This window comes from Bubalus kerabau, chromosome 3 (assembly GCF_029407905.1).
Source record: "Bubalus kerabau isolate K-KA32 ecotype Philippines breed swamp buffalo chromosome 3, PCC_UOA_SB_1v2, whole genome shotgun sequence".
Classification (NCBI taxonomy): domain Eukaryota; kingdom Metazoa; phylum Chordata; class Mammalia; order Artiodactyla; family Bovidae; genus Bubalus; species Bubalus kerabau.
Window position 1 is genome coordinate 186,926,201 of NC_073626.1, and position 12,454 is coordinate 186,938,654.

Here is a 12,454-nt window from a genome sequence, read left to right on the forward strand (position 1 = left end):
GGAGCAGTGTGCGTGGGGCCCATCTCTGCTCAGAGCCATAAAGCGGGAAGACAAAGTGCTCTGAGGGAGAGCAGACAGCCAGTGCGTTCCTTGCCCAGAACTACTGCCCCCCAGAGCTGTTTCTCAAAACACACGGGTGGTGTTTCCAAGATGCCGGGCAAAGGGATCCATGCAAATAAATGCCTAAAACCTAACAACTAATGAGACAGAGAAGTCGGACTCCAGTGTCCACTTCCACTCCGTTTCCTCCTGGCATATCTGGAGAATTAGTGGGCGTGTTGTTTTCTGCTTTTGTCTTTTTTGGAAAGGGGACCTGTTATTCTCTCTGCCTGAATAAAGATGGGAAGATTGGGGGGACAGGGGAAATAGTAACTTTTAAAGCAAGTATGGAGATGACAAGTCTAAGAGATGAAAGAATCCACCTGCAACTCAGGAGACGCAAGTTTGATCCCTGGGTCGGGAGGATCCCCTGGAGGAGGGCACCCCACTCCAGTATTCTTGCCAGGAAAATCCCAGGGACAGAGGAGCCTGGAGGGCTACGGTCCAGGGGATCACAGAGAGTCAGACACGACTGAAGTGACTGAGCACGCTCGATCATGGAATGAAGAGGGCGAAGCGAGAAACAGCAGAATGGCTGTGGAAGGTGGTAGCCGTGATCTCGCAGTCCTGGGGTCCAGCCCACCTGTGGGCGTCAGCTGATCCACAGAAATGAAAACCCGCTGAGAGCATGGGAGCCTGGACGGGTGGTGGGCCCTCTGCTGCCTGCTGTGGTCCCGAGCGCAGCGCACCCTTCTGGGAAGGGAGCTGGGGTGAAGGCTGAGGAAGGAAGGAGGGACAAGGTGGCTCTGCCTCGAATCTGCTCACTGCAATACCCGCAAGAACTGTCTAATCGACATTCCCCATTGGTAGAGACCCCAACTCTACCCTGACGCTCACCCCGCGCCCCCCACCTCTCCGGACCCTGCACACTGGTGAAACTGACTTCCTCGTGGCTCCCCAACAAAAAAACACACTGCCATGATTCTGAGCCTTTGCAAAAGCTACCTTCCCTCTCTTCTGTCTGGAAGGTCCAATCAACTTCACATGCCCTCCTCCTCTGCCAGGCCATCCGAGGATCTCCTTCGCTTTGGCTGCCCTTTGTCTACACCCCTCCTCATCCAACGTCAGAAGAGTCTGTCTGTCTGTGCATCAGACTCTCAGCTCCTCAAAGGGGCCTGAGTCTTGTCTTTCACCCATTTATCTCCCCTGCCTGTAACGGTACTGAGCTCACCGTAGATGGCTAGTCAACAGTTAAAGGGACAAGTGGGATCGAGTCCTGCCCATCTTCATTTCATTAATAGAAACAAGATACAAAAGCCTGACTCCTGAGGCTCTTCACGCTCTCAGAACAATCTGCTACAGTACCCGCTTTGTGTCTAGCCTCCCTGATTGCGGTGAAACCAAAGGGACAAACTCAGAGGGCCAGCAGCAGTGGCCCTTCTGTCCTCGGACTCCTGGCGCTACATGAAGATGAAATCAACCCCAAACGCGGCCTTCCGGCCAGCCGTGCAAACCAAGACCTCTCCCCAGTCCCCGGGCCAAAGCCCCCAGTGCCGAGGCCCGGCCGGTGGGCGTCGAGCTCCTTGAAGTTAAGAGGAACCGTGACAGCGATGGGGTGAGCCACCAGCACGGGGAGGCTCCCTACCTGACCTCAGCACGGCAGACGCGGCCAAGACGGGCCGGCCGGGTCCAATGGTCAGGACGACACGCCGGCTTTACAGACTAACAGCCAGAGCAAGCGCGGCTCCTCTGGACGTTCATCGTCTTCCTCGGACAACACACCACGCTCTCCAAGCTCCGATTTATGAGATGGAAGCAGTTCTGAAAACTACACTTCACGGGGCGAGCGGGGAGGAATGCACCACGGCTGTGCTTCCAGGAAGGCCTGAGAGAGAGGCTGGGACCAGGCGGTTACAGCTGCTGGCGGTTCAGACAGACACCTCCTGCTCACAGACCGAAGGCAAAGAAACGCAGGCCACGCGCTGGGCTGCCGAGTTTAGTTTATTTATTTTAAGACCACCGCCTTGCAATTTCCAGAGAGAAAATACAAAACAAGAAACAGACTTGGTTTCAAACACGTGCACAGTGTGCTGGAGTCGGAAGCATTACTGGTGACGTGGTTACGCGAGTGCGGCTCGCCGGGCGCTTCAGTGTTCCTGAGGAATGAACGCGGTTTCTCCTGCCCTCCCCTGGGGTGCTCTCAGGCGTGAGTCACTGCTCCTGCTCCTGGAAAGGAAGGACACTCCATTAGCAGGCGCGCACGGCCTCCTGACGAGCCCCTCCAACCTGCCGCCGCGGGGCAGGCGCACAGGGCCCTACCAGCATCTGCTTGAAACCTGTCTCACTCACAAGAGGACCGTCTCCAGCCCACCAGGTTAACACCCAGCAGAGGGACGGGTCCCAGGTGGGTGGAGGGAGCACAGCCCTGCGATCAAATGGCCTACTAACGCCGGGAGCTCTGGCAAGTTCCAAACCCCGGTAAAGTTCAGTTTTCTCATCTGCTGAACGAGGGTCATAAAACCTCCGTCGCAGATCTGCTGGGAGAGGTCTAGAGAAGGAACACAAAGATAAAGCACCCAGGATGGCCCACGGGGCATAGCAGGCGCTCAGCAATCATCACCCCATATTACGACTACACTGGAAAAGCCCCAGGCCGCAGTCCTGCTCCTCTCTTCAGAGACTCGAGGCTGACAACATCGAGGCGCAGACTCGAGCTCAGATAAAGTTACAGGCTGCGCTGGAGCAGCACGCACGGGGCTGTACAACCTCTAACAGCATTTCCCACAGTGAGTCCCAGCATTAAATATGCACACATACAATCACCCCTGAGCCATTTATCCATGACAACTCAGTCTGGAACAATGAAAACATTTCAATTAAAAGACCTAAAGCTCCTCTCCCTGTTCCTTTCTGTTCTCCTCCAGACTCAGCTGCAGGGCCAAGAGGGGAGGAGCCGGGAGCAGGGAAACTGCCCGCGGTCAGCGCTGGTGCCATGCAGCTGCCCTCCGCCTGCGCGGGCCCCCGGGGCACCCACCCTGGCCTTGGCACAGGGGCGGGTCATGACGACTGAGGGCCTGCCTGCGCAAGGCTCTCCCGCCTCCCCTGCTCCCAGTCCCCTCCCCAGGCCCACAAAGGCTGGCCAGTGGGCAGCTGGCAGTCTACGCACGTTCTCAGATAGGGGCTCCCAAGCTGGGACGCCCGTTTGTACCCCACTCTCTGCCCTGCTTGCTAGTGCAGTGGACAGTGGACGAGTCAGCCACCCCTCCTTGGCCTCCACTGTGATAACCAGTGCTTCTGTTTATAGGGCACCTCAGAGCTTGAAGACATGTTCACATTTAATCTGCACAGCAATCCCGTAGGCAGAAATTACCACCCTCAAAAGTGAGAAAAGAAGGGAAGAACTCCAGAGCACCCAGGAAGCACACACGGGGCTGTCCTGGCTTCTGGGCTCTCTCCCCTGGCCCCCGCTGCAGCCCAGACCAGTGATTCTAGCTTGAGGTTAACCGAGAAGGCAGACGAGAAGGCAGAAGGCTCATCCCTAGAAGGAGAAGTTCTTCATGAAGGTGGTGGTGTGTGACGGTGATGCCTTAGTAAGCCTGACGCCCCGAGGCCACCAGCCCGTCTAGTAAGATATACAACTTACTTCATTCATTTATTTTACATTTATTTGAGCACCTACTTTGTTCCAAGCCCCGAGCATACAAAAATAAACAGCACCTCCGTCCGGAGGCTGCTATGCACAGAAACTTTTAGGAAACGTGATACGTCCTTTCACTTGAGGCAAGGGTAAAACTTTTGCATCTTGTTTGCGTCATTAAAAGCCCATCTGTGGACAAGACTGCAGCAGAATCGGGCGGGACTCACGGTCAAGAACGCGCCCTCTTCAGTGGAAAGCAGAAGCATGACTGAGTTCAGAAGTCTAGGTTTAGCCTGAATGTGTGTGACATGTTTACCGGGCACTCTGAGATCCTGAACAAAAGTGCTACCTACAGAAAGGAGAATTTAATAAGAATCTGCTTTACTGTGATGATTCAAGTCGATTCACTTACGAGCTCAGCGGTGCCACAAAGACCTCAGTTTATTTATCATTTATCATATTTATTATTATCTGCGCTCTAAAGAATTCTCTGAGGAGGCAGGAGGAAGAAAGAGAAGCATCAGTTCTGTACGTACTTTGACATATTTTCCGTGTAGAAGGTACGGAGCCTGGAAATCATGCTGACAATTGGAGTAGGCCATTCCAAATCCCATTCCAGAGCCAAAGGCTAATGGCCACATTCTTCCTGGTGAGCAGAAAAGGAAAACCCCAAGGGGGAACTGTGAGGAGAAAATAAAGTTTTCCTCTGGCTTCAGTACACTCGCTTAGGGTTCAGTGAACATTCAGCGCGCACCACGCTGGACTGTTACACGCCACACGCCGGTCAGTGTCTCACCACCAGCCCAGGGGAGGGCCGATTAGGTACCCGTGCTGCCAGACGTGAAGTCTTAGGTGGTACAATATGAAAACAGCAGACACAGTGGAACCTGTTAACTTTTCTATGCCAGTTCTAACCATCTGCTCATTTCAACTAATTCTTAAAACTTATCATAATAATACCAGTAAGGTCTTTGAATTTTTAAAGTATGTAAGAACTTCACCAATATTTACATATTTTAATTCTACTAAGTCATGAGGTTTACTTAAGCTAATGCCATAAACGATTACTTCACACCAGCACTGTTTCACTGGGATTCTCCAGTTGTGTATTCCCCACTAGTTCCTCATGGAAGGAGGTCAAAGTGACCCCTATGGCTTCTATTCAATAGCCAAACTTCAGAAGTTCTTCCACCGAATGAAAGAGACACTGCCTGCCCTTCGCTCAGGAGAATTTCTGGCCAAAAAGCCTATTTATTTCAGGTCCACTTCTTTTTATTACGAGCAGGACTTTTGTTTTCAAGCTGCTTTAGAAAAAATTATAACTAATTAGAATTATTTGAGAGCGTAGATTTGGCCAAATGACTCACTGGCATAAAGTACAGGCTTTTTTTTAAATGATATCATATTCAAGATATCAGGCACCCTGACTTAGTGCCCAGGGGAATTCTGGAGATGCCCACCCGTTCTGGCCTCCCTTGAGCCTGTAGTCGCTGTCTAGCTCACTTTGCAGTGGCCCACCTAAACCCACACGTGGATGCTGGCAGCCGGGGGCTGAGCCTCCAGCAGCGTCCCTGCCGCGCACGTAGACCCTAGGACGTTATGCACACAGGCAGGAAGGCACACTTACTTTTAAAGAGGGTAAGTGAGAAAACAAGTCCTAATCCAAAGCCAGTACCTACAAAAGAGGGAGGAAAAACACGTTAAACACCTTAACAGTAACTTGACAAAAATAAAACGAACATTTCATAAATGTGAACATCTACACGACAGATTTTTTTAACTTGGTAGAGAGACGAGTTTCTCGTTTCTAACTTCCTTCTTGTCGTCAGAGGCTCTGTCTACCCCTGTGGTCCCCTTTGCCCCACCAGGGGATAAGAACTTTCTCCCCATTCTGTCTAGACGAGTCTCGGGGGTGGGGGGAGGAGCCAGGAGACAGTTCTGAAAAGATGCTCTCGCATGGCTTGCAGACAGCCTCCAGCACCTCGGGCTCCCGCGCCGCCTTCCCAGGCACGCCACGGCCAGCACGCCAGGTGAACACCCTCAGCGGGAAGGTCCCCTGGCTGTTTGGCATTTTGAGTGGTGGCGACATTTTGAGGAAGAAGGAAGGAGCGATCCAGAGGAGCTGCTGCCACAAGTCAGACTGTCCAGACGGGGAAAGCACGTCTCAAGCGTGGACATCAGGCCCCTCTCCTCGCTGACTCACGGGGCGCTTTTAACCACCATCTTTCAAGATGAAAAAACAGATGCAACCCTGTTTTAATGATCTGGTAGGAAAAAAAAAAACTTTAAATACCTAATTTTAAATCAAACTTCACAGGAACCTTAAGCTTGGAGCCAAAAAAAAAAAAGCTAAATCCTCATTTTGACCAATCTTTCTCAACCTTGGTCATTCTATTGATATGCTCATAATTTATTTTCTTTAAAAAAGAAAAAAACCATTAATGAATGTATTTAATTATATAAATTCAACTTCAACTTAAATAGTATCTATAATCACAGATTCAAGTGCCAGCTATACTTTTTTAATAAGGCACGTTTTAAATGAATGCAGAACGATTAAAATAAAAACATTTACCTGTGGTACCACTTTAGGAAAAAAAATCATCTCACATACTGTAGAGACACATGTCCCAAACTTTGAGATAAACTTATTTTTCCATTATCAAAAAAGTAAAGTTACACATGCCAAGGAAGAGAGCCAAGCCCTGATTTCTCCTCAGACTTGACAGTTAATTGTTTTCAGACTTTTCAGAGTATCCTGATGTTCTTTACTAAGTGTCTGCCCCATGGTCCAACATAGCCCTGACCAACTTCTCCACAATTAAGCACCACATAAAGGTCCCAATTCTCACTTGCCTTAATGGTTTTCAAATACGTGCTGTTGAAATTCCGAGAGCCTCTTCCCTGTCTAACCATGAATGTAGGCTAGGCAGTGTGAACACTCAAAGCACTCCTCAGTCAGCAAACCTGACCTTTCTGCTCCAAACACAGAGAGCTTCATCTTAAGCAAGTAAGCTAACCCACACCTTTTCTGCTTCACCTGTGCAACAATCCCGCTGATGCTGGCCTGATCAAGTGTTTATGCTAAAACCCAGAGTGAGTTCTGATAAGCCTCTTACCCTCTCCATGTGGCCATGATGCGTTTCCTTCCTATGACTGTATCCTATAGAAATATGTATTTTAGTTACAACCACGACTTTGTACTGTCCGCAGGCCCTGCACTAGGTACTGCTGCCCAGCTTTAAAATGCAACATCTGAAGATCTCTCGTGTCATCCCAATTTCCATGCAGTTTAATGAAGTGATGGAAAACCTGTCAGTTTACAGACCACAATGGTTAACCTATTCCAGGCTGACATAAAGAGAAGGGAAAGGAACAAACATCAGTATCTCCCATGAGTACCCAACATTCCCTCCCTACTCCACCAAAAATTCTTGTAAACCAAACAGCAGCCTGACATGGTACTATCCCCCAACTTGCTCAAGGACACGCTCAGTCGGTGGAAGAGCAGTGACCTGGGCCCGAGTCTGCCAGACTGCAAAGCCTAGATACCCCCAGTGCCAACCCCTGAACAACTGATGCCTCCCAAGGGAAACTGGAGGATCGAGATTCCTACTGCCAGCGAGGCAGGATTCAGCCAAAACCAAAGTGTGCCTCCCGTGCGACAGCCCAGGACGCTAGGCAACCAGGGCAGCAACAAGCCCGCACAGGGCCAGCTGGGCTTGTTCAGATCCGTCCCCAGGCTCGCCTGCCGCCCCTGCCACAGACACGAGTCTACCTGGAGGGTGTGCTGCAAGGGCTTCAGAGACGCAGCCATCGCGACTGACGCTCCCCAGCAGGGGTCTGCTGCTGCCTGGCTTTCTAAAATGGCATGGGCTTCCATTTCAAAGTAACCTGCCTCACCCCCTTGCAGCTGGAAGATGAGTAAGACGGTAAATTGGTCCTAGAAAGTGAGGTAAAGAATTTGGGCTGGCCCACGGGTCTCACACCAGGCAGCGGGCGGGGGTGTGGCCAGCAGAAGCACAGCGGCTCACCGTCAGAGCGTCTGGTCTTCTCCGTCTGGAAGGCAAGTTTTTGGCAAACAAATCAAAAGCCCAAAAGGAAAATATTTCAGCACTTTCCTTGTCCCTCCGATTCCATGCCTGTCTCTATTTTCCCCCAAGGAAAGAAAGCTCTCTGACGCTCAACTTTTCCTAACAGTAGATTAAGAGCGATGATACAGCCAGCGCTACCAGTTATCACTCAGCCACAAAGAGGAGAAAGGCTTCACATCAACCAGGACACAGCAGAAAATCTTTCCTCTCTAGACGTCACTTAAGTTCAGGTATATGCCTGACCACTTCAATTCTGCTACTATTAAAGGCATGTGTGTGTGTGTGTTAGCCACTCAGTCGTGTCCGACTCTCTGCGACCCCAGGCTCCTCTGTCCATGGCATTCTCCAGGCAAGGGTACTGGGGTGGGTGGCCATGTCCTTTTCCAGGGGATCTTCCTGACCCAGGGATTGAACCCAGGTCTCCAGCATTTCGGGCAGATTCTTTACCATCTGAGCCACCAGGGAAGCCCTATTAAAGGCATTTACTTGCAAGTATAAACTGGGATCAAAATCACAGTGCAGACTAGCCTGAAGTAGAAGTATACTCTAGGCTCTTAAGTTGAGCTGCGACATCTTCGATTCTTAAGAGTGATTTTTTCCCCTCCATTTCTATATTTTTAAGACACAAAATACAAGTCTGCTCCCTTCAGAAAAAATGACGCAGAAATCGATGTTTAGATGCCAACAATTTACTTTCAGTCGGCTATCTCGGTTATTTAAGAGATAAACAATGGTGGAACTGCTGATGAGTTTCACAGGTTCAAGTTCTCACATGCTCAATTTTCTTTTAAAAGGCAACATGTTGCTTCAAAGAAAGTCCCACCTGATCAGGGGACACCAACTCCGCAGCTGTTTCCACTAAAGACTGGCACCTCTAGGCCAGGTTTAAACTTCATAACAATAAAACATGAAAGGCTTGTCTTACAATAAAAACAAACCAACATGGAAAAAGAGGAGAGTTCTCTCAGCCTTTGGCCACTTCTTTTTTGTTGTTGCATTTCAAGTTCTCTTAGAAGAAAAAAGCCAGAGGAAAAAGTACAAAGCATTTTTCACCTTCCCTGGAAGCAAATATTTAACTATGAATAAAATTTATATAACTCTGCCTCCCCTTTTAAGCCTGTTCTTTTGGCCCATGCTGTCTGGAATGACAAATAACTCTAAAGTAAAGAAATGCCTGATTGTAGGTACACATCTTCCGAATGGCAAAGTCCACCAAGGGGAAGGCAGGGAACAAGGCAAAAAGAAAAACCACCCAAAAGAGCAGCCTTATGGAATCGACATTAGGCAAGAAGCCATGCTCTGAAACCATTCTTTCTGGAGAGGAAAAAGAATTGGCACAAATTCTTTCAAACAGAAATTGCTCTGAATCAATCTAACCGGCCCTTTAATGCAAGTTTAGTGCCCAAAAGGACATCATAAAACGGGCCAGTAGATAAACACACGTTTTTAGAAAGAAGCAACTCCTTAACAGTTCATCTGATACTACTTTAGTAACAAACAACAGAGAACTCACTCCACTAACTACATAAAAAAACACTGCCTCATCGTATGCCCAAGCGGATTTCATAACAAATTTCAGAGAATACCGACTACCAGCAGTGTCCCAGTGTACACCCCAAGCGACGCGTGTGTGGTGGGGTCTATGCCGACGGCCATCACTGCGACACATGGGCGAGGCCCCGTGCCACGCATCACGAAGCTCGACTTGACTGAAACACTGAGAAAGCAAACATAACCAGCAAGAATTAAGCAGCAGGCCACATCATCTGACTGCAGCCCTCAGGTACAAATGTTTGGGTTTTTTGGCTATCCTACAAGGCATGCAGGGCCTTAGCTCCCTGACCAGGGACTGAACCCAGGACCCCGGCAGTGGAGCATGGAATCTAAACCACTGGACCGCCAGGAAGTCCCAGAAATGTACTTTGGATGTCAGTCCCTAAGCAGAACAAGTTGGAGAGATAAAGGTTCCTATGGAATCAACTTTGTAGAAGTAATTGTCAACGAACATTCAATTGAGGAATAACTCACTGCTGGGGGAAGCATTAAAAAAAACCCTCAGAAAGTCACTTAAAAAACATGTCCATGAAAAACTGATCATAGGGGAAAGAAGACCACAGACCTTTTATTTATCAATAATTGATTATATAACTAAGATCTCACTCCAGCTTATTAACATTTTAAACAAAGCTCCTAAATTCCTAAGTCCAGTGTGTGGTTTATCAATGCTAAATCTTGATCTACATCTACCATTTTACTTTGTATAATAACATATCAAGATGAACAGCACACACTTAAGTACCACACTCGATGGCAGGTTATGAGAAACTACAGCGATTACAAGCAAGTTTAAGAGTCTAGGAGCCATATGCCAAACAACTTTATTCTTAAATGACGGAAAGAAAAGATACAGCTTCCAAAATATAAGAGACTTACCTTCCCACTGCGTGTGACGCAAGAGCATGGATGCTGTCGGGAGACAGGCCGAGTTCAGAGCCCTCTGACCTCAGGGCGAGTGCTTTAGCCTCACCTGCCCTCAGCACGCTCGTCTACGAGCATCGCCGTGTTAGGAAAGTGTAAGGGATCTGCAGTCTGACACAGACTTCAATAAATGGTGGTTAGGTCTGCTACCTCTCTAAAAACACACTCAAAAGATGTCAGAAGCGTAACATAAGAGTTAATCCCTCCATTAAAACACAACTCCACAGGAGGATCGCACTGTGAGTGAACCACAGCTGAAGACTGGAATCTTTTTTATCCACTCTTTGCATAGCTGACTTTTTTTTCACAGGCAATAGCAACTGTTTACAGAAATACATTTTTTTTTTAAACAAAATAGGGGGTTCCTTCAGATTCACTGCTGAACTAGAACATGTTGCTTTAAAATACAACATTTTCCTAGAGCTGCCTTGTGTTTAATAAAGCTATATTTATGCTTTGCACATGGATTAATATCAAACTGAGCTATTTATAATGGGTGTTCTTTCCTGTTCAATCATGTTTCTATAACACTATTACAATCATCAAATGCATTTGTCAGAACAAACAAGAATGTGCTTTTATAGAAAAGTACCCTTGGGACTGAATTTAGTGAGAATTACATTTCCAAGAAACATTCCTGATTTATGAAAGATGCTCAGGGCCCAATTTATGAGGGGAAAAAAAATAGTTTTAAGTCAATTCCAAACTGTGTTACTTAATCCTTTGAGGCAAAGACAGATTGTCCCAGGTGTCCATGTGTAAACGCCAAGTCACGTGAATCAACCCAGAAAGTGTGCCAGACAACGGCCCCGAGACGGCAGATGTGGTCTGTGCTAGTCAGCTTCTCACAAGTCAGCCCAGCCGCAGGCCGTGCAGGGCCCGGGCCGGGAAGGTGGCTGCTGCTCGAGGCCGCACCCTTCCTGCGCCTCAGACACAGGGGCTGAGCGTCTGCAGGAGCGTCTGGGGTGGACATCGATTACCAGGACTCTGATCAGAACACGTCAAGCAGCCGGCCAAAAGGAGTCAAGACAAGGAAGGTAAATGTGGAAGCCATTACAGCACTGGTGTGCTGCTTCCAGAAAAGGCACCTCGCGACCAGGGTCCTTTTAAACGAGAGCACACAGCACACGATCCACCTTCAGGATTCCGACAGCTGTATGGCTTTTCCAGAACGCACAAAAGAAACGCGGCTGTACACATTTTACTAAAATATAGTTTATTCACATGTGGGCAGAGGATGCGGGAAAATAAGCAGCTCTGATGACTATTAAAGGGACATTGAAGAAAATGCAGAATTACTAAGTTTCAAAAAACACAACCAAAGAAGCCACTGCGGCTGCTGAGTCACTAAGTCGTGTCTGACTCTTTGGTGACCATCCCCATGGACTGTAGGTGCCCTGCACTGGATTATTGGGGGGAAGGAGTGCTTTGGGGTTCCCTGGTGGCTCAGATGGTAAAGAATCTGCCTGCAATGCAGGAGACCCAAGTTCAATCCCTAGGTAAGGAAGTTCCCCTGGAGGGCATGGCAACCCACTCCAGTATTCTTGCCTGGAGAACTGCATGGACAGAGGAGCCTGGTGGGCTACAGTCCACGGGGCTGCAAAGATTGGGACACAACTGAGTGACTAACACTTCTGAGGTACTAACATTTACAGAGTGGCAGACACTGACAATGGAGAAGGAAATGGCAACCCACTCCAGTGTTCTTGCCTAGAGAATCCTGTGGACAGCGGAGCCCAGTGGGCTCCGCTGTCCACAGGGTCACACAGAGTCAGACACGACTAAAGCGACTTAGCAGCAGCAGGCACTGATGTACCAACGTTTCCATATATTATTTCACTTGAACCACAGAACCACCTATGAGGTGTATTATGATCCTGATTTACAGAAGAGGAAACAATGTAAAGAAAGGGGTTAGGTGAGTTACCCAAGAACACACAACTAAGAAAGAGAATGCAAACCCCAGCTGTTTGACTCCAGGGTCCTGGCTCTTTTCTACCGGCAGAGAAAAAACTCAGGGAGAGGTCGGTCAGAAGAGCTGCAGGGAGACCAGTCTATTGTTACATAGCACAACGAAGTGTTTTTCTGGATTTTCTGGATTGTAGTGTTTTGCATGGGTAATTTATGACTGTGTGACTCTTTAATCCCTCAAGAAAACAACAGAAACCACAGATGTCCGATTTATCAAGAGTGACAACAACCCCCC

General features: G+C 48.5%; 1 protein-coding gene across 1 annotated transcript in view; it reads right to left on the reverse strand.

Moving 5' to 3' along the window:
* Nucleotides 1–2,022: 2,022 nt before the first annotated feature.
* Nucleotides 2,023–12,454, reverse strand: part of MICOS10 (mitochondrial contact site and cristae organizing system subunit 10) — a 36,706-nt gene continuing 26,274 nt past the window's right edge. Inside the window, exons 2-4 of the mRNA XM_055574290.1 lie at nt 5,304–5,351; nt 4,213–4,322; nt 2,023–2,265 (exon numbers count right to left, since the gene is read on the reverse strand). Of these exons, the coding sequence (XP_055430265.1) occupies nt 2,251–2,265; nt 4,213–4,322; nt 5,304–5,351 (173 nt within the window). The 3' untranslated portion in view covers nt 2,023–2,250. The remainder of the gene's footprint in view (nt 2,266–4,212; nt 4,323–5,303; nt 5,352–12,454) is intronic.